At 43.9% G+C, this 22,230-nt stretch overlaps 1 protein-coding gene across 2 annotated transcripts; it reads left to right on the forward strand.

Annotated features, from left to right (window-relative positions):
* Window positions 1-1,428: 1,428 nt before the first annotated feature.
* Window positions 1,429-21,981, forward strand: OGFR (opioid growth factor receptor). Of its 2 annotated transcripts, XM_087720573.1 has the most exons (9): window positions 1,429-2,036; window positions 6,954-6,992; window positions 7,686-7,796; window positions 12,070-12,132; window positions 12,574-12,655; window positions 15,783-15,861; window positions 17,380-17,446; window positions 18,386-18,534; window positions 20,518-21,981. In XM_087720573.1, the coding sequence occupies exons 1-9, from the start codon at window positions 1,764-1,766 to the stop codon at window positions 21,830-21,832; spliced, it is 2,178 nt and encodes a 725-aa protein (XP_087576699.1). In that variant the 5' UTR covers window positions 1,429-1,763; the 3' UTR covers window positions 21,833-21,981. The 2 variants fall into 2 exon arrangements, with proteins under 2 accessions (XP_087576699.1, XP_087576700.1); XM_087720574.1 differs by lacking the exon at window positions 7,686-7,796 and having other exon boundaries at window positions 1,431-2,036.
* The last annotated feature ends 249 nt before the right edge of the window (window positions 21,982-22,230 follow it).

Consider the following 22,230-nt stretch of genomic DNA (forward strand, 5'->3'; position numbering starts at 1 on the left):
GATGTTTGAACATTTTTTTAAATTCTTTATTCTCTTACATACCATTATGAGTATACATTCACATAATTGTCATTCTTCTTTACATTTATCATTCTTATACATTTGTTATTCTATTTAATAGGTTATAATATAGAGTTTGGGTGGCTTTATTTACCATCCCTTCTGCCTGTTGTGACACCACCTTATTTCCCCTTTCTTTTCTCCCTCCCTTCTCTACTTCCTTCCTCTTCTTCCCCTTCCTCCTTTCCTTGCCTCTCCCTTACTCCTGCTGTTCCTCTTCCCCTTCCTACCCTCACACCTTCTCTTTCTTTCCCTTCCACCCTCCTCTCCTTACCTCTTCCTTCCCAAAACCTTCCTCTCAACCCCCCCCCCCCATGCTAGGCAACTGGCTCATATTTATGATAGTTGCAATGCCCCAGGGTCTTCTAACATCACCTTTTGCCATCTTCTAATAAGCAAACTCAATGGGGAAGCCAGATTCACTTCACAAACATGTTTACTGGCTTAACATTTGCACTGATTCACTTAATCACCGTGGCAAGAAAAGTCGTGAACGGGGTAAAACTCAACCGTCTCACTTAGCAACAGAAATTTTGGGCTCAATTGTGGTTGTTATGTCCAGGGTTACTACCTGTAAGCCTTATGGGTCTTATTAGCCAAAAATAAAACACGTTCAGCCTAATACCCAAATCTTACTTCCATTCCCCACCATTCAGTTAGAGCTGAAGAAGCTTCTTGGATGAGAAGCGAAACGTCTTCGGGGGAGGGGGGCAGGGGGGGGGACCCAAGAAGGTCCAGTTGCCTCTTGGGGGGGGGCACCTTTAGGACAACCATGACCTGGATGACGGAGAATCTCCATAGGCAAATCGGCTTAATGTAATAGTTTCTACCCAACATACCTAAGATAAAGCGGCCATGCAGGCAGAGTTAGATATAGATCAACAGAGTTGGAAGGGACCTTGTAGGTCATCTAGTCCAACCCTTCCCCCCCCCACCCCCCAAAAAGCAGGAGACCTTACACCATTTCTGGCAGATGGCAGTCCAGTCTTTCCAGTCCAGTTGGTGGTGGCTCCTTAGCTAAGACACTGAGCTTGCCGATCCGAAAGGTCGGCAGTTTGGCGGTTCGACTCCCTACCATAGGTCTCCTGCGTGAGCACGGGGTTGGACGAGATGACCTCCAAGGTCCCTTTCCCACTCTGTTCCTGTTACCTGGCGCTTACTATACATTCGTTTGCCGATCAGGAGGATGTCCTCGTGGGAATACAGCATTGCGTGTTCGGGTGGTTCGGGCGAAGGGTTAACAAGGCACGAGAGACCCGCCCCCGGGGGAGGGGAGGGGAGGGAGAAAGGTGGGGGCGGTCTCTGTCAATCAACGCCTCGGTGGGGGGGAAGCAAAGCCGATAAGCCCGTCGCCTCCTTCTCTCTCTCTCACACATCCCCCCCTCCCCCTCCGGGTTGCGAGCATTCCATTCTGGAACGCAGAGGATTTCCCAACGTTCGGAAGGAACGCCGGCCGGCCAATCAGATTGCAGAAAGGGACGGGGCTTTTGCGGTCTTGGGGTCTCGCGCTGCCCTGTCCCTCCTCGTTGTTTTTTTCTCTCTCTCTTCCCCTCCACGTGCCTTTCACTTTGATCTCGCCGCCGTCTCCCTGCTCGCTGCTTTTTTTCCCCTTCTCTCCGTCCCTTTTTTTTGGTGAGCTCGTCCTCTTTCGCTTTCCTTTCTTCCGTGCCCATCGAAAAAGGCCAAGTCCGCCTCCGGGAGCCATGGCGGCTTGGGTGAGAGCGGGGAAGGAGAAAAACCACGCCGGCGAAGGAGAGGAAGAGGAGGAGGAGGAGGAAGAAGAGGAGGAAGAAGAAGGAGAAGAAGAAGACGCCGGAGCGGGAGGGCTTTGGGAGTACGATTCCACTTGGGAAGAGGAGGAAGAGGAGGAGGAAGGGAGGAAGGAGAAGAAGACCCGGGAACCGGCGTCTCAAGCCGCCAACCTGGAAGAAGGCAAAGTCCGGGAAAAGCACGGCTGGTGGGCCTCCGCTAGCCAGGTGAGCGATTCCTCGGGAAGAAAAGAATATAATAGAAAATAGAACAGAACAGGAAAGAAGAATAGAATGGAACAGAACAGAACAAGGAAGAAGAATAGAATGGAATAGAATAGAATTCTTTAATGGCCAAGTCTGATTGAAGACGAGCAGGAGGCGATCGCTCTGGTTGTGCCTGTTTATTTATTTTATTTACCGTAGTTTGTCACTCATGTTCAAGAGGAATAGAAATAAATATGAATGAGAACACAGGAAACGGGTACAAATAAATGGGGACAGCAGGACAGGGACGGTGTCACTTCCTGACCTCTTAGGAATGGGGTGGGGTCGACAGTAGACAGTTTAAGGTTGAAGTTTTGGGGGGGTTGAGGACGTAGCAACGGAGTCAGGTAGAGCATTGACCACTCTGGTGCTGAAGTCATCTTTTATTTATTTATTTTATTTATTTGGAGTTTTTATATACCGCCCAATCCCAAAGGACGGCTTACAAGAAATATAAAAAACACATAATGACAAAACAATTTAAAAACATCAGACGCCCCTCATACATTTATTCTAGTCGGGGCCGGACCTCAACAGTGAGGTCAACAGCCCCAGGCTTGCCGGAACAGCCAAGTTTTTACGGCTTTCCTGAAGGCCATCAGAACGTGGCACGACAAAACCGCGTTCCACTAAAGCGCGCCCGATTAAAGCGCGTCGCTGACGTCATCAGCAGCGCAACAACAACGACCGCGGAGAAAAAAGGGCGCTTTAAAAAGCCCTTTTAAAGCAAGCCAATTCACGTAAAGGTAAGGGTTAGGTTAAGGGTTAGGGTTAGGTTTAGGGTTACGTTAAGCGTTAGGGTTAGGTTAAGGGTTAGCGTTAGGTTTAGCGTTAGGTTAAGGGTTAGGTTTGGGGGGGTTAGGTTTAGGTTTACGCGTTAATTTTAGCTTTACCGCACAGAGCGTGCTTTTTTCGTTGCGCTGTGATGACGGGTACGCGGTTTCGTCGAGCGCGCTTTAGTCGACCGCGGTTTTGTGGTGGAACCCATCAGAAAGGGTATGGTCCAGGATTTCTGGGGGGAAGCTGGTTCCAAAGAGTCGGAGCAGCCACAGAGAAGGCTCTCCTCCCAGGGCCCACCAGCCGACATTGTTTGGCCGACGGCATCTGAAGGAGGCCCAATCTATGGGATCTCACTGGCCGCTGGAAGGTGGGAGTCCTCAACTTACAGCCGCCATCCAGCCCATGGGTTCTGTGGCTAAGCGAGACGGGTTCGGAGGATTTGGCCCCCCTCCTACGACTTCTCTCTCTCTCTCACCCCGGGTGGTTAAAGGGGAATCGCTGTGGTTGTTAAGTGAGGGAGCAGGTTGTTAAGCGAATCCTGCTTCTCCCCTCCCTTGACTTTGCTTGCTGGAAGGGCATCCAGTGGCCTTGGGACCTTGCAACGGTCGCTAAGCGAACTGTCGTAAGTCGAGGGCTGCCTGTACTGTGGGGCTGCCTTTGAAGAGTCTCCAAATGGATGCTTCAGCTGGGGCAGAATGCACCGATAGAGACAGTTAGGTATACAGGTAGTCCTCGACTTACAACAGTTCTTTTAGTGACCGAAGTTACAACAGCATTAAAAAATGACTTCCCATCGTTGTTGCTGCATCCCCATGATCATATGATTGAAATTTGGATGTTTGGCAACTGACTCACATATATGACCATTGCATATATCCTGGGGTCACGGGATTCTCTCTTGCGACCTTCTGACAAGCCAAGTCGATGGGGAAGCCAGATTCACTTAACCACCGTGTTACTCATTGAACCAGCTGCAAGGGTTCGCTTAACAACGGGGGCGAGAAAAGTCGTAAAACGAGACAACCTCGCTTAGCAAACGTCTCGCTTAGCACCATAAATGCTGGGCCCAGTTGTGGCCGTAAGTCACTCCCAGATTTGCTTCTCGGGCCCAATTCAAAGTGCTGGTTTTAACCTTTGAAGCAGGGGTCTCTAACCTGCTGGCTGGGGGATTCTGGGAGTTGGAGTTCACAAGTCTTAAAAGTTGCTGAGGCTGGAGACCTCTCCTTGAAAGGACTTAATTGGCAAGGGAGGCGGTTTACTTGACGGTTCACCTCTCCCTGTCTATGAGACAGGCCGATGTAATCACTTGTCTGGACAGGTCCTTGTCTGAAATGGTATAGCATCATGATGATGAACCAATGGCACACATCGAGCCATATTTGCTGCCACACCAACCATAAGTTCATTTCCAAACTTCTGGTTGGCTCATTGGGGGCGTTTTTCGCCCTCCCCAGCCTCCGGAGGTTTTCCTGAAGCCTGGGGAGGGCAAAAAACGCCTCCCACGGGCCAACCGGAGGTTCGGGAACGATCCATTTCTGGCTTCCGGTGGAGGCTGTTTTCGCCCTCCCCAGGCTTCAGAAAAGTCTTCGGAGTCTGGGGAGGGTTTGTGCATGTATGGGGGGGCGGGGGGCTGTCACACGTGCATGTGGGCTGGGAAGATTAATTGGCATGGGCATGCGTGCGATGGCACGCAGACACGCAATTGTGGCACACCATAAGAAAAAGTTTCGCCATCATTGGTACAGCCTCTCCTGCTTGAGCAGGGGGTTGGACTAGAAGACCTCCAAGGTGTCCCTTCCAGCTCTATTCTGATTGATTGATTGAGATCTGGCAGAGAAGACAAGTTGTAAATAGCATCTGCGGGGGACTAACATTTAAGGGGGTCCCAGGAGGCAGGCCTTCTCTGCTGCCCCCCCCCCATTTTACCGAACATCCGCCCCCTCCCTTCAATTAGATCCATCCCTCTTGATATTCCTGAAGACCCTCAAGATCTGGTTATGTCACATGCCCACGGGGGTCCCAGGGAACGAGAACCATTTCTCCACTGTTGTGTTTGGTCTATTATTTTCTTCTTGCCTTTTGGGTGGTATATTTTCATTTTTAATAGTACTTTAATTTTTAATTATGATCGTCTTATTTTTTTAGACCGATTGTTCTTTGTATAATGGTTGTTTAATTTGATTGGTGTACAGTCACATAGGTAGTCCCATAAATTTAATGAATGCATCCATGTGGGGGTCCTTGATGCTCTCTCAGCTTGGTGGTTTCCAATGTTGTGATCTTACCTAACCGGGTAATGAAATACAGGTAATCCTTGACTTACAACAATTCATTTAGAGACCATTCAAAATTACAACCGGCAGTGCAAAAAAAGTGATTTATGACCATTTTTCACTTAACAACCGTTGCAGCAACACCCTGTGGTCCCATGATCAAAATTTCAATGTTTGGCGACTGACTCATACTTATGACGGTTGCAGTGTCCCAGGGTCGTGATCCCCTTTTGCAACCTTCTGACAAGCGAAGTCAACGGGAAAGCCGGATTCACTTAACAACCATGTTACTAACTTAAGAACTGCAGTGATTCACTTAACATCTATGACGAAAGTCGTAAAATGGGGTAAAACTCATTTAACAAATGCCAGATTCACTTAATAACCATGTTACTAACTTCGATGATTCATTTAACAACAATGGCAAGAAAGGTAACATGGGGCAAGACTCATTTCTAATAAATGTCTCACTTAACAAAATGGGGCAAAAGTCACTTAACAATGGAAATTTGGGCCTCAGTTCTGCTTGTACAGCATTTCTCACCATGTTTAGGAACAATTCAAAACAACGCTAAAACTAGTTGGCGGTCAAAAAAAATAATAACAATAACCCCAGCAGATATCTTTTATTTTTATTTTTCCTTTTTCAGACAATTTTGTCCCTTTTCATGCAAATTCTAAGATTCAGGAAGAAAATTCATGTTCTGTTTACTCCAGTTTTGTTTTATTTTTATTCAGTTTATTACAGTCAAAGACCAGAACCCCCCCCCCCAAAAAAAGCCCTCAGTAAATATATAATTAAAAATTCTGGTATGAAACAATAAATAACAACTAAAATGAAACTAAACTGAATGCTCCAGTGGAAATGGAAAGTAAAACTTGCAAGAAAAATCTAGGAAAGAGAAACAGAATTTTCTTTTGCTGGATGAGTGAAGAAACGAAACCTAATGAGCTCCCAGCATATTTTATGAGTCAGAAAATCAATGGCTCCTGGGTAAAAGGTTTGAAATGCTATTCTGTAAGAACTAAATTGAGAAAAATCACAGGGTCTTCTGCGTTTTTGGCCTCTGGGATGCTGTATCTTATGATTTATGATAAATGTAATTTTATGATGACTATGATCACTTATAGCTTTTATGTACACTGAGACCTTGTGCGCCAAAGGCAAATTCCTTGTGTGTCCAATCACTCTTGGGCAATAAAGAATTTTATTCTATTTCTATTCCTTATTTCTTATTCTATTCTATTTACTTTATTCTATTCTGTTCTTATTTTATTCCTGTTCTATTCCTTATTTCTATTTTATTCTATTCTATTATTCTATTCCTTATTTTTATTCCTTATGTCTATTCTATTCTATTTATTCCGTTCTGTTCTATTCTATTCTTATTCTAGTCCTTATTTCTATTCTATTCCATTCCTATTCCTATTCTAATCCTTATTTCTATTCTATTCTATTCTTTTTATTCTGTTCTATTTATTTTATTCCTTATTTCTTTTCTATTTTATTCCTTTCCTATTTCTATTCTATTCTTATTCTATTCCTTAATTCTATTCTATTTTCTATTCCATTCCTATTCTGTTCCTTATTTTTATTCCTTATTTCTATTCTATTCTATTCTTTTTATTCTCTTCTATTTATTTTATTCCTTATTTCTTTTCTATTTTATTCCTTTCCTATTTCTATTCTATTCTTATTCTATTCCTTAATTCTATTCTATTTTCTATTCCATTCCTATTCTGTTCCTTATTTTTATTCCTTATTTCTATTCTATTTATTCTCTCGTGTTCTATAATTATTTTTAAAAGTGTGTTTTCTCTTCAGGAATGGCGAAGACCAGGACTTTCAACAGGAGGAGTTAAGGTAGGGAAATTCTCTTCTGGAATGGGAGAGCCATGATTTTTAATAACTCCTGCTGGCTGTTGGAAGTTTTCTTCTCATATTTAGAAACCAAAGGCGAGCAAAACCAGAACGAATACATGGTTCGCAGTTGGGCCCAGAATTTACATGGCTAAGCCAGGTGGTTGTTAAATGAGTCACACCCCAATTTTAAAACATTTTTTGCCATGGTTATTAAACAAATTGTTACGGTTGTTAAGTGAACCATATGTTCTTTAAGCAAATCCAGGTCCCCTCATTGACTGCTTGCCAGGGAAGGTCGTAAATGGTGATCATGTGATCCCTGAAACGGTCACAAATACAGGCAGTCCTCGACTTACAACACTTCGTTTAGTGACCGTTCAAAGTTACAGGGGCGCTGCAAAAAAAGTGAGTTATGTTGGTTTTTCACACTTACGACTGTTGCAGCATCCCCATGATCATACGACCAAAATTCAGACACTTGGCAACTGGCTCGTATTTATGACCGTCGCAGTGTCCCGGGGTCATGCGATCCGCTTTTGCGACCTTCTGACAAGCAAAGTCAATGGGGAAGCCAGATTCACTTAACAACCTTGCTAGTAACTTAGCAGCTGCAGTGATTCACTTAAGAACGCTGTCAAGAAAGGTCGTAAGATGGGGCAAAACTCACCTAACAAATGTCTCACTTAACAACAGAAATTTTGGGCTCAGTTGTGGTCGTACGTCGAGGATTACCTTTACGGGTGGATTTACCACGTGCCTGAATTTTGCTCAGATGACCATGGAAATGCTACAGCAGTCATAAGTGTAAGGACCAGTCTCTGTTTTCAGTGCTAACATAACATTGAGCGGTTGTTAAATGAATGGTTGTAAGTCCAGGACTACCTGTATAATCTCTTTGCAGCCTGGACCAACAAATGAACTCGTTTTACAGCACATGATGGATAGTGAGCTAAATGAAAAATTTGATAAACAAGTTGATAACCTGGCATTGCCCAGGTATTTATTTATTTATAGGGGGGAAATGTCTGGACCAAACGTGATTTCTAATGTTGGGTTTTCACCCTTACCAGAGGGAGCCCCCTTGTGGAGTACTGTGAATCTGTTACCATGGCAACTTCACTTCACTGCACAGTAGAAGCCATTTTAAGGCAGTACAGTGGAAGCCATTTTAAGGCACAACAGGCTGTATCTTAACAGAATACCTCCCCCCGAGGGGTTTAAGGGGTGTCCTACCCCCACAGTATTTGTTTCCAGAGGGTAAGTCATCTGTGTACCAAGTTTAGTTGAAATTGCTTGAGGCATTCCAGAGTTATGCTGGAACAAACCCACACAGAGCCATTTTTATATATATAGATGTTCAGACTAATGACGTATATACCGGTGTTTCAGCACATAATGCATGCAAAAACATGACACTGAGGTAAAGTGAACTAAAACAACAATGTGCCAAAAAATCCCCCGGGGGCCGGGGGGGGGGGATCATACCATGAACAATGAATAAAAGTAGCAAGAATTATGACAAGACCTTCTATTATCAAAACTGCCCTCAAACAATTCAAGTCCCACCTGCATTGTTTTCTAAACTTGACACTATAGGTTCCACCACAAAACCGCGCTCGACTAAACCGCGCCCGACTAAACCGCATCACTGACGTCATCAACAGGGCGACAACAGCGCGGAGACAGAAGCACGCTGTAAACCCTAAACCTAAAATTAACCCCTAAACCTAACCCCCCTAAACGTAACCCTAAACCTAACCCTTAACCTAACTCTAAACCTAACCCTAAACCTAACCCTAAACCTAACCCTAAACCTAACCCTAAACCTAACCCTTACCTTAAGTTGAATCGGCTTGCTTTCAAAGCGCTATTTAAAGCGCCCTTCTTTCTCCGCGCTGGCTGTTGTCGCCCTGTTGATGTCGTCAGCGATGCGGTTTAGTCGAGCGCTGTTTTGACGGGTCACGGACACTATATTGTGTACAAAGATTATGAAAACCAGCTGGCGTCTAATGCTTTAGCAAAACAATGCCTTTGACATTAGGTTGAGTATCCATCATATCCTTCATTAAGTCCATTATCCATCATGAGTACTAAAAGAGGTCAGATGTTGGTCATGCATAAAAAGAGGTCAGATTTTGATCAAACATGGATGCTTTCTGAATACATTCGCCCTTGGTTTCTGAATATCCACAATATTTCTCCCACAACCAAGCATGTAAGAATATAAAATATATAGGTATACCAGGGTTTTTCAACCTTAGCATTTAGAACCGTGATGGGGAATCTATGGCTGCTGTGGCCTAGAGGGGGAGTTCTCACCTCACAATCGGGAGGTTGTGAGTTCAATTGTAGGGTCTCCTGCTTGGGCAGGGGGTTGGACTAGATGACCTGCAAGGTCCCTTCCAACTCTGTTAATCTGTTAATGCATGTGTGCTGGAAGTGGTGCACAGCGCCATCTCTCCGGGCACGCCAGCCGTCACCTATTTCTCTTCCGGGTTCGGTCTTCGCATGCATGGGAGCACCGGAGACTGGAAGAGCAGCTCCCTGGCGCGCATGCGCATGCCAGGAAGCTGAGCGTCCGGTTTCCGGCAGGCACATGAGCACCAACCAGCTGGTGCTTGCCTGTGCGTACATGGCAAAAACCGGAAGACCAGGTGACCCACGGACATGCGCACACCAGAAACTGGAAGCTCAGGAAGAGGAACTGCTCTTCCCGTTTCCAGTGTTCCCCCCTGCGCATGCGCTCTGGTTTTGGCACTTGGTACCTGTTAGGTAAGCTCCCCGTTGGGAGAGCGAGTGCGTTCAGAGAAGCGTTGTGAGAGTTGTGTTGGAGAACACACAAACCAGCATACAGAGACACTGCAGTTTAAATAGGCTTTTACTTTCGTGGAAATAGAGGTATCAGAGTCCATCAAACAGTCCAAGTCATACACGGATAAGACAGTCAGTCATCAATGTCTTTCAGTTAAGTGATAAGCCAAATAACATAGTCCATAATCATACAAACAGTCCGGTACACAAAGTTTGCTAGCAGTTGCAAAACTTACAATAGCTCACGCTGATCATTATACGGCACTTCTAACAGCCAGCTTCCAAACACTCAGATCAGATCAGCATCTAACAGTGATTCTGGCTCCCTCTTATGGCCAATTGAGGAAAACAGCAACCAATCACATTTTACAGTATGATTTAAAGAAACAGGTACAACATTGTTACATGATTTATACATCGCCAACCCAACCGTTAAATTATATTCCTAACAGTACCGAAAAGGTTCACCAACACTGAATTAGAAGATGTGTGGACTTCAACTCTAGCTAGGGAATTCTGGGAGTGCACCTTCAAAATGCCCAGGTTGAGAAACACTGCTATAGAACATAAGATACAGTCTGCAGATCCCAGGGATCAAGACATTACTATGCGTGCATTGTTCAGTGTCTCTTCACCCAGGTAATCTTGATATCTGGCAAGGCCCAGGAGTGTTAAGATTGAACTACCCAGTCAATATGCCTCAAGCATATTGACTCAAGCATATTGACTGATGTTCTGCATTGATGTGAGCATGCCAAAGTGTACGTGTGTGTGCTTTTATGCACATCTGATAGGGAGACTCAAGAGTTTGATTTATCACTGAAGTGAAGTCTAAATCAGCTTTGTTTGCTTGCCTGGCAGTTCCAAATTATGCCACCTGATTAACACAATTCTACACCTGCGATCTCTAACCTTGGGAACTTTAAGACTCATGGAGTTGAACTCCCAGCATGGCTAGCTGAGGAATTCTGGGAGTTGAAGACCGAAAGTTGCCAAGTTTGTAGTCCCTATTCTACACAGAAGAACTGATATAAATGTTCCTCAGTTCCAATAATTCTAGATAATTTATCAAAATATAATAGATAGATAGATAGATAGATAGATAGATAGATAGATAGATAGATAGATAGATGATAGATAGATAGATAGATAGATAGATAGATAGATAGATAGATAGACAGACAGACAGACAGACAGACAGACAGATATAGATACAGACAGACAGACAGATAGATAGATACAGATAGATAGATAGATAGATAGATAGATAGATAGATAGATAGATAGATAGATACAGATAGATAGATACAGATAGATAGATACAGATAGATAGATACAGATAGATAGATAGATAGATAGATAGATAGATAGATAGATAGATAGATAGATAGATAGATAGATACAGATAGATAGATAGATAGATAGATAGATACAGATAGATACATAGATATAGATATATGATAGATAGATAGATAGATAGATAGATAGATAGATAGATAGATAGATAGATAGATAGATAGATAGATAGATACAGATAGATAGATACAGATAGATAGATACAGATAGATAGATAGATAGATAGATAGATACAGATAGATATAGATATATGATAGATAGATAGATACAGATTGATTGATTGATTGATTGATGATAGATAAATAGATACAGATAGATAGATGATAGATAGATAGATAGATAGATAGATAGATAGATAGATAGATAGATAGATAGATAATGGGTGGGTAGAGGGAGAGAGAGAGAGAGATGAGAAAGAATAAGAAAAGTGTTCAGTCTCTAAATGAACTAAAATACAAGGTAGATTTTTGAGTATTTTCCTACACAAAAATAAAGAGAGTCTGTCTCAACTCATATAAATTAGAAGGGAAAACAAATGTTTTCACTATATTCAACTTCTAGAGGAAAAGTGAGATGGCAGAATGTCGCTAAATCAAAGGAAATTATAATAGCAGTAGACTTATATACCGCTTCATAGGGCTTTCAGCCCTCTCTAAGCGGTTTACAGAGAGTCAGCATATTGCCCCAACAATCTGGGTCCTCATTTTACCCACCTCGGAAGGATGGAAGGCTGAGTCAACCCTGAGCCGGTGAGATTTGAACCGCTGAACTGCTGATCTAGCAGTAGCCTGCAGTGCTGCATTTAACCACTGCGCCACCTCGTACTTTCTTTTGCAGTTGTTTGGAAGAGGCCTTTTGTAAGATTTAGACTTTAAAAATAAAGCTATTTTATTTTCTCTTTTTTAATTAGAGCATAAGTAGCCGTAACTGGAACGCAGCCAGAGATATGCAGAAATATAGGCGGCATTATCCGGTAAGATTTCCTGCCCATTATGGTTACGTTGAGTTTCCAGCTAGAGGGGTATAATACAAATTTGGGTTAAAATGCCTGTTAATTTTTGCTATTGTTTTGACCTGATTTTCCCCTGCTTACCGATTATACACCACCCTGCATTGCAATTATTCAAGTTGGGAGGCCATAATATTTTTTTTTAAAAAGTTTGTGTTTGCTTTTTCTGATACAACTTGGGTTATCGGAATAGTGAGGGTCTTTGTATTGGGATCTGTAAAGCTCTTTGGGGTGCATAGAAGGAGTAAGTTGTTAAGAATGGGACAGAAACGATTTATGGGTAGAAATAGTCTTTAAGAACTCTTGATAACTGTGTTTAATTGTGAATGAATTAATAATACCCCTATTTGCTTATTACCTCCCTTCCATCTCTCTCTCCCTCCCTCTCTCCCTTTTATCTTCCAGGGATTGGAAGAAGCTGAGGTCAGCGAGGAAGAAATGTGGAATCTGAGCTTTTACAAAAATGAAGTTAATTTTTTGCCCCGGGGTAAGGCTTTTGAAAATGCTTGGTTTTCTAACGGGAAGGGTGAGGATCATAATTGGGTTTTCCTGTTGGCTTTTGACATGGCAATACATTGCATTTAGTTAAAGGCTTTCCTTCCTTCCTTCCATCCTTCCTTCCTTCCCCTTTTCCCCTCTGTTCCTTCCTCCCTTTCTTTCCACTCTCCCCTTCCTTCCTTCCTTCCTTTCTTCCTTCCTTCATTCCTTCCTTCCTTCTCCTTTTACCCTCTGTTCCTTCCTCCCGTTCTTTCCACTCTCCCCTTCCTTCCTTCCTTCCCCTTTTACCCTCTGTTCAATCCTCCCGTTCTTTCCACTCTCCCCTTCCTTCCTTCCTTCCTTCCTTCCTTCCTTCCTTCCTTCCTTCCTTCCTTCCTTCCTTTCTTTCTTTCTTTCTTTCTTTCTAGCTTCTCTCCTTTCCTTCCTCTCCTCCTGACTTACAACAGTTCATATAATGACTGTTCGAAGTTACAATAGCATGGGAAAAAGTTACTTATGATCGTTTTCATACTCAACAACCATTGCAGCATCCCCATGGTCATCTGATCAAAATTTGAATGCTTCGCAACTGGCATGTACTTATGACGTTCAGAGAACCAAAGACAATGGGGAAGCCAGTTCACTTAACAACCATGTTATTAGCAATAGCAATAGCAGTTAGACTTATAGACCGCTTCATAGGGCTTTCAGCAATAGCAATAGCAGTAGACTTATATACCGCTTCATAGGCCTTTCAGGCCTCTCTAAGCGGTTTACAGAGAGTCAGCATATTGCCCCCAACAATCTGGGTCCTCATTTTACCCACCTCGACAGTCCTCTCTAAGCGGTTTACAGAGTCAGCATATCGCCCCCACAGTCTGGGTCCTCATTTCACCCACCTCGGAAGGATGGAAGGCTGAGTCAACCTTGAGCCGGTGAGATTAGAACCGCTGAACTGCAGATAACAGTCAGCTGAAGTGGCCTGCAGTACTGCACCCTAACCACTGCGCCACCTCGGCTATTAGCTTAATAATTGCAGTGATTTACTTAACAACGAGGGACGCGGTGGCGAAGACTCTGAGCTTGTTGATCAGAAAGGTCGGTGGTTCGAATCCAAGCACCGCGTAACGGAGTGAGCTCCCGTTACTTGTCCCAGCTTCTGCCAACCTAGCAGTTTGAAAGCATGTAAAAATGCAAGTAGAAAAATACAAACCACCTTTGGTGGGAAGGTAGCAGCGTTCCGTGCGCCTTCGGCATTTAGTCATGCCAGCCACATGACCACGGAGACGTCTTCAGACAGCGCTAGCTCTTCAGCTTTGAAACGAAGATGAGCGCCGCCCCCTAGAGTCGGGAACAACTAGCACATATGTGCGAGGGGAACCTTTACCTTTACTTAACAACAACAACGAGAAAGGTTGTAAAATGAGTCAAAACTCACTTAACGACTTTCTCTCTTACTAAAATAAATGTTGGTCCAATTGTGGTTGTAAGTCAAGGATGGCTTCACCCAGAGACAGAATTCAGAGCATAATTTTCTTTCCCTCTTCCACACCTGCAGATACATGGACATACCTTTCTTTCTGTAACTGATTGATTAGAAATGATCAATGATAGATCATTTGATAGAAATGAAATGATTAGAAATAATTACACCTGACAGTGTTCCCTCCAAGTGTTTGTGGTTCAAGTGAGTTTTGCAAAAAAAAGGGTTTTTAAATCTCATTTGGCCTTCTGAAATCAGCAGGGCAGCAATAGAAAATAATTGCAGTAAGCCAAATTCCCAGGCTAAATTTGCCCTTATTCAGAGGAAGCCTTGAACTTCTAAGGAGAAATGAGGCCTGGCACGGCTTCTGTGGTAAATTCCATACCCAGAGCCACGGTCTCCTGGTCCCAACAAAAAAAACCCTTTTATTAATTGACTGTGAATTCTGCGTGGCCCGACAAAACCGTGCTCGTCAAAATAGCAGCGACAAAACCGCATCGCTAAAGCCGCGACGTCATCACCGCGGCGACAACAGCGCGGCGACAACAGCGCGGCGACAGAAGGGTGCTTTAAAACAGCGCGGCGGCAGAAAGCCGATTTGAATTAAGGTAAGGGTTAGGATTAGGTTTAGGGGTTAAGGTTAGGGTGCTGAGTGCTTCGGAAGGCGCGGATTTGCCCTCCGCGGTTATGTCGTCGCGCTAGGGTCGCCTTTTTCCTTAGCGCTTCGGACGGCACGGATTTGCCCTCCGTGCTTATGTCGATGCGGATAAGGGCTTCGCGGTTTTGTCGGTGAACCGAATTCTGCTCATTCACATCCAGCAAAGTCTTTCAGGGGAGGATTTACAGTCACAGACCTTATCTGGCTTGGAGAGCTGCCAGGCCGATATCTGCAGAACTTGGCAAGGAATCTCAGAGAGTCACGAACCAATTAAGCGAACAAATTGTAAATTGGGAGGGAGGAGGAATCGCAGTTTGCCTTCAAAATAAAAGCAGTCCATGCAAGGCAGACAGAGAGAGCCAAAGAGTCAAAGATGACCTGGGGGAGGGGGAGTATAAAATGCCCACATCTGCCCAGTAGAACCTCATTTTTACCTGATCTGCCTTGAACATCTGCCAAAATAAGTGCTGTCCAGCTGAAGAAAAGATCTTGCTTTCACGACTTACAAAGGAATACTCAACTTACAACCATTCATTCAGTGACCGTTCAAAATCAACACGGCACTGAAAAAAAATGACCGATGACCAGTTTTCACGCTTACCACCGTTGCGACATCCCCATGGTCACACGATCGAAAGTCGGACGCTTGGCAACAGACTCATATTTATGACGGTTGCCGAGTCCCGGGGTCACGCAATCCACTTTTGCGACCTTCTGACAAGCAAAGCCCTTGGGGGAAGCCAGATTCACTGAACAACCGTCTTACTGACATCACCACTGTAATGGTTCACTTAACAACGGTGGCAAGAAAGATCATTAAAAAGGTGCAAAAATCAACTGTCTCGCTTAGTAGGTCCAATTGAGGTTGTAAGTTGAGGACTCCCTGTGTTCCCCATTTTGTATTTTGTAACCCATCTGAACATTTCTTCTACTCCCTCCTCCTCCGCAGTCATTCGTAATCCGTGAATCCTTTTTCCTTTCCTCTTTCTTTCAAAGGTCTGTACATCGAAGATCTCCTTGACGTGTGGCAAGATAACTACAGCGTTTTGGAAGAAAACCATTCATATATTCAGTGGTAAAATTAATGTACTTTCATTTAAATGCATGATGGAATCCAGAAAAAAAATATTTCCCAAAAAAAAATTGCTGGAAGCCGGCACATAGCTTGTATGAAGTGTACGTTTTTCCCAGCTGTACTCCCCAACTTACGTCCAGAATTTCCATTGCTAAGCAAGGCGGTTGCTAACTGAGTCGCGGACTGATTTTATGATCTTTTTTTGCCGCAGTTCTTAAGTGAATTGCATGGTCGTTAAGCGAGTAGCTTTCCCGGGTGACTTTGAGTGTCAAAAACCAGACAGGAAGCTGGCAAACAGCAATTACATATCCCTGGGATACTGCAACCATCTCTCTATATAAAAGCAGCCGTATGTGTATGTATATTCCAGCATAACTCTGGAATGCCTCAAGCAATTTCAACCAAACTTGGTACACAGATGACTTACTCTCTGGAAACAAATATTGTGAGAGTAAGAAACCTCTAAAACCCCTCGGACTGTGTGTTCTGTTAAGATACAGTTTGTTGTGTCTTAAAATGGCTTCTACTGTATTGCTATAAAATGGCTTCTAGTGTGCAGCGCAGTGGAGTTGCCATGGTAACGGCTTCACAGTATTCCACAAGGGGGCTCCCTCCGGTAAAGGGGAAAATCCAACATTATAAATTACCTTTTCCCCCTATAAATAAATGCCCGGGCAACGCCGATTATTGGCTAGTTGTAAATACATGCTGTCTTTTATGTGCCCAATTTTTAATCTCTTCTGTGCTTTAAATGCAAGTGAAATGTCTGAATTTCAATCTTACATCTCACTGGAATGCTATATGGTCTCCTGTTTGAGCATGGGGTTGGACTAGAAGACCTCCAAGGCCCCTTCCAACTTCTGTCAGAGTGAACTTGCTTTTAAAGGGACCTTTTTCAATATTGTAACTTTAAATGGTAACACAATGAATATTGTAAGTCAAGGACTACCTATATTTATTTTGATGAATGGAATGGAATGGAATAGAATAGAATAGAGGAATGGAATAGAATAGAATAGTTGGAGGTCTTCTAATCCAACCTCCTGCTTAGGCAGGAAACCCTATGCCACTTCAGACAAATGGCTATCCAATATCTTAAAAACTTTCAGTGTTGGGGCATTCACAACTTCTGGAGGCAACTTCTGTTCCACTGATTCATTGTTCTAACTGCCAGGAAATTTCTCCTCAGTTCTAAGTTGCTTCTCTCCTTCATTAGTTGCCACCCATTGCTTCTTGTTCTACCCTCAGGTGCTTTGGAGGATAGCTTGACTCCCTCTTCTTTGTGGCAACCCCTGAGATATTGGAAGACTGCTATCATGTCTCCCCTAGTCCTTCTTTCTATTAAATGAGACATGCCCAGTTCCTGAAACCATTTTTCATATGTTTTAGCGTCTAGTCATCTTTTTTGCTCTTCTCTGCACTCTTTCTAGAGTCTCCACATCTTTAAAATGAGTGTTTCTTTCTGATTTTTTTTTAAAAAAAATCTTTTCTGACCGGCAAGTGTTTTGTTCCTTCCAGGCTGTTTCCTTTGCGTGAACAAGGGATGAATTATCACGCCAAACGGCTCACGCGCCAAGAAATTGAGGTAGGAAGAATCTTGTCTCGTTTTTTATAATATCCCATCTCATCCATGAAATTGAAGTTTTGATGTTTTGTCTGATTGCCTCCACACTCTTTAGCCCAGCGTAGAGCATCACATTTTGGAAGTGATTCATACCTTTTACCTATTTTTAAAATGCACGGGAACGAGGGACTAAGACAGTGATGGATAACCTTTTTGTTGTCATGGGCCTCCCGGGGGAGGGCCTTCTCTGTGGCTGCTCCGGCCCTCTGGAACGATCTCCCCGTGGCGATTCGGACCCTCACCACCCTTCAGGCTTTCCACAAAGCCGTTAAAACCTGGCTGTTCCGGCAGGCCTGGGGCCAATGAGTTCCCAGCTCCACTCGAATTGTTGCGGCTGTTGATGAGTTTTTAAATTGTTTTCTGTATTTGTTTTGTCTTCTTTGTTTTTTGTACTCCCCCTTTTCCCTATTGGGTTTGTTAGCCGCCCTGAGTCCCCTCGGGGAATAGGGCGGCATACAAGTTTAATAAAATCAAAAATCAATCAAATCATTTTATTAGAGACGCCCTATTGGCACATCTGGGAAAACCCGAATCCGAAAGCTTCCAGGTTTTCCCCACCCAAAAGAAAGTTCAAGTCCCTGCCCAGCTCCCACATGTCCATCCCATGGCCCAATCAGGCACCGTCCAAATCAGGAGATGCCTCCCAGTCACACCATCGCAGCTGCAGGGTGAGACGTCCTTGACTCTCTGAGAAAGGAATGTTATTTAGACTACATCTCTCCCATACTCCATATAATTCCCCCACCCGTTTTCCCACTGTAGAAATTGTGGCAGGCCTGAAGGCCCAATGGCTCCCAGGCCTGACAGCTACTGCTAGATATTTGACATGGTATTTTCTCATATGCCTAAATGGACTAGAGGGGTGATTTGATATTTGATATCTTCTTTGGCGTCTCTCAGGCCTTCAAGAAATCTAAAGAAGTCATGGAGAGGTTCGTCCGGGCTTATAAACTCATGCTGAAATTTTACGGCATCAACTTAATCAACGAGGAAACCGGAGAATTGAGTAAAGCGGAAAACTGGTGTGAGCGATTCGGAAATCTCAATCGGTGAGTTTCTTCAGAGATTATCTCTTGGCCTGCTTTCACTAGAAACACCAAGCCTGAAGTAGCCTGAAGATGACGAATGAGACTTTGTCGAAACGTCGCCAAGACATCTCCAATTCTACGCGGGAGAAAACCCGAATAACTAGAGACATTATATATGTGTGTGTGTGTGTGTGTGTTATTTTATTTGTGCTGATAAATAAATAAAGGGAGACTAGTATAGATCTATTTCAAGCTATTTAGCTCTCATCAGCTAGCCATACCCTTATTGGGATTCGAACCTGTGCTGTATTGCATTTTAGGCAAACGTCTTAGCCATTAAGCCACAGGTCTCCTCCTTATCAGCTGAAGCCAGGGAAGAAGGTATATATTTAGAGTCACAACCCCTGGTAAGCCCCAATTAAGGAAGGAAGCTTATACAGATATATACAGATTGATGATGGCTGATTTGTTTGAGTACCCAGTTCCACTCCCTTCTGGCACTGATGAAGTTACCCAGTTGGGTAATGCAATATCTGCACGAAAATCACCAACTCAAGGAGCACCAAGGACCCCCACAATTCAACTCTGAGCTACAAAAATTATCTTCAATCAGACAAAAATCAGCTGATGAGTAAACTCTCATTTCGTACAAGCAATAAGCTCCCTTGGATGTAACAAACCATCCTTTGGAAGTGGTTCTTTGTGAAACCTTCAGGCTGTAGCTCTTGTGTGAAAAACATGTCCGGCTCAAAGCACCCCGTTCTGAGTTTGGTTAGGTTAGGACAGCATCAAGACACACTTCTATAATAAGGTTGGAAGGGACCTTGGAGGTCTTCTAGTCCATCTCCTGCTCAAGCAAGAGACACTATACCATTTTTGACAAATTGTTCTTTAAAATCTCCAATGTTAGAGCACCCACAACCTCTGGAGACAAATTGTTCCACTGATTAATTCTTCTGCCAGGAAATTTCTCCTTATTCTAGGTTGCTCCTCTCCTTGAATAGTTTCCATCTGTTGCTTCTTGTCCTGATTTCAAATGCTCTGGAAAAGTTTTCTGGCAGCCCCTGAGATATCGGAAGACTGCTATCATGTCTCCCCTAATCCTTCTTTTCATTAAACTGCAACCGTTCTTCATATGTTTTAGCCTCCAGTCTATCTCTCTGTTAACGCAGCCTAGGACTGTTTTGATTTGGGGGGGGGGGTGTTTGTCCACCAAAGCATAGTAAAACATGGTCACATGATTTGCACTGCAAATGTCCATTCATTCATTAATTAATTTTTCATGCTTCTTAACTGCCCATCCTCCTCAGAGAGGGGCTTTGGCCAATGTACAATTTGATCGATAAAATTTAAGCCTTAAAAATGCTTAAAAGGCAGCTCAGTTGTCAAATGTCTGAAGTTCGGTCACGTGGATATCTTGGGGGGGGGGGCAGGGAGGCAGATGACCATTGGAACTTCAAATCCAGATCCTCAATAGTCCTCCTCCCCCGATAGGCTGTCATAACTTTGACTGTTTGCTAAACAACCGGTCGTTAAGTCGAGAACTACCTGTAATAATAACAACCCTTTAAATTCTGTTTTTCATATCACAGTTGTACTTAATTGTCCTTCTCTCCACCCTGCATAACTTTGAATGGTTGCTAAGCAACTGGTCATAAGATGAGGCCTACCTCTAATACAGATTTTAAATTATATTTTTTACGTCTCAATCGCACTTAATTGTCCTCTTTTTCCCCCTCCCACATAACTTTGAATGGTTGCTAAGCAGCTTGTCGTAAGACAAGGCCTACTTGTAATACAGATTTTAAATTATACTTTTTAACATTTCAGTCGTACTTAATTGTCATCTTTTTTCCCCTCCCACATAATTTTGAATGGTTGCTAAGCAACTCTTTTTGTAAGTTGAGAACTGTCTGTCATAACAATGTCTCGATTGTATTTAATTGACCTATTTTTTCCCTTCCACACCTTGTCACATTATTGTTTGTTATTGTTGTTGTTCAGGTACAGCCATAACAATTTACGGATCACTCGCATCCTGAAATGTTTGGGCGAGATGGGCTACGAGAACTACCAAGTGCAGCTGGTGGAGTTCTTCCTGTCAGAGACTTTGGTCCACCAGCAGCTGCCTCGGGTGCTAAGGAGCGTCTTAGACTACTTCATGTTCACCGTCCGAAACAAACCCAAACGGCGGGAGTTGGTCTATTTTGCCTGGCAACACTTCAAGCCAAAACATGAATTTGTCTGGGGGCCTCACAAGAAACTCCGGAAATTCAAACCTCCGTCCCTCAAACTACTGAATAACCCAGAAGAACAAGAAGGCGCCAAGGAAGAAGATGGAGAGGTTGTAGAGAAGGACAGTGTTGAGGCACGCCAAGCAATCCTTCAAAGGCTGACAGAAAAACCTGGGCAGGAGGGAGCTAGAGAAACGCTGGAAAAAGAGGAACGTGGGTTGTCAGACAAGAGTTGTGTTGCTTGCCACGATTTAGACGCAACAGTACAACATAACCACACGGAGCGGCCTGTATCCAGCATTAGTGCCACCTTGAGCCTTTCAGACAGTAACTCTGTGCAGGACAAAGATATCGGGAGGAAAACCAGCTCTGTAGAAGATGGTGACCTGCTACAAGATGGGGAGGTTGTAGAACCTCAGATAAAGCCTGTGGATGACTGTAAGACTTCCAAAAATGCAAACCAATCTCAGCTTGCATTGGTGATGCCAACCAAGGCAGAGAAGGAAGACAGCGAAGAAGTTCTAGTACCTTCCGATTGCCCGTTGGAAGACCCCGCCGATGAGTGCGTGGGTGAAGCTGACGGAGAAAACCTCAAGGAAGCTAAGAAGAGGAAGCTGAGCAGATTAAGTGGAGATATCCCTGGGGCCTCTAAAAGCCCCAATGATATTGAGAGGATCTCTTATAATCTGGGCGAGGTGGTAATTACGAAGGAGGAAGTTAGCTTCTTGGCCCCCGAAGGTGGCAACGAGGACATCCCAGGTGGGAAGGAGATTGAATCCCTTGATACGGTGATCAAGAGGCGGAAAGTAGACGTTGTACCCAAAAGTAGTTCTTCGGAAGAAGGCTGTGAGGCGATCCCGTCTGAGGACCAAGGGGCAAACTGTAGCACTCATGATGTTGAGGAGAAAGATCTTGTCGGCCAAGAAGAAACCAAAATGCCGGCTAATCCTTCTGTAGACACTCTGACAGGACACAAGGCTGGAGGGGCGGATGTGGTGGTTGATTCCAACAAGGAGGACCTCCCTGGAGATGGCTGTCAGCTGGGGAAAGTGAACGAACAAGAAGCTACCACTCCAACGAAGTGAGGTCCCTTGGTTGTCTGAACCCATAACAGCTCGTGAAAGGGGTGTGAGAAACAGTGCAGGATGGAAGGAGCAGGACCTTGGAGAAACGTCTGATGGTTTCCTTGAAAGGAATGAAAGCTCCAAAATGAAGGAACATGAAAACACCATGGTCAGGCCAGAAGTGTAGTCCTATCCCAGATTGGATGAAATACCAGAGGTCAGAACGGGGTGTGTCTTTTCAGAAGATTCTTTCAGAAGCAGATCAAAATAACCCTTTGCTCGGTTTGTGGTCTGATATCTCCAGGTTTTTATAAACATGGCCCCTAGTTGACACCTAAGGGTGAATCTTTGGGGTGACAGGTTACCACGCTTGGTTGGTAACTTGCACATCTGTTTATTCCATTTCTAGAACTCTTTTA

Source organism: Thamnophis sirtalis, unplaced genomic scaffold (genome assembly GCF_051295495.1).
Source record: "Thamnophis sirtalis isolate CommonGarterSnake01/CBP01778 unplaced genomic scaffold, rThaSir2_p1.2 scaffold_7, whole genome shotgun sequence".
Lineage (NCBI taxonomy): Eukaryota > Metazoa > Chordata > Lepidosauria > Squamata > Natricidae > Thamnophis > Thamnophis sirtalis.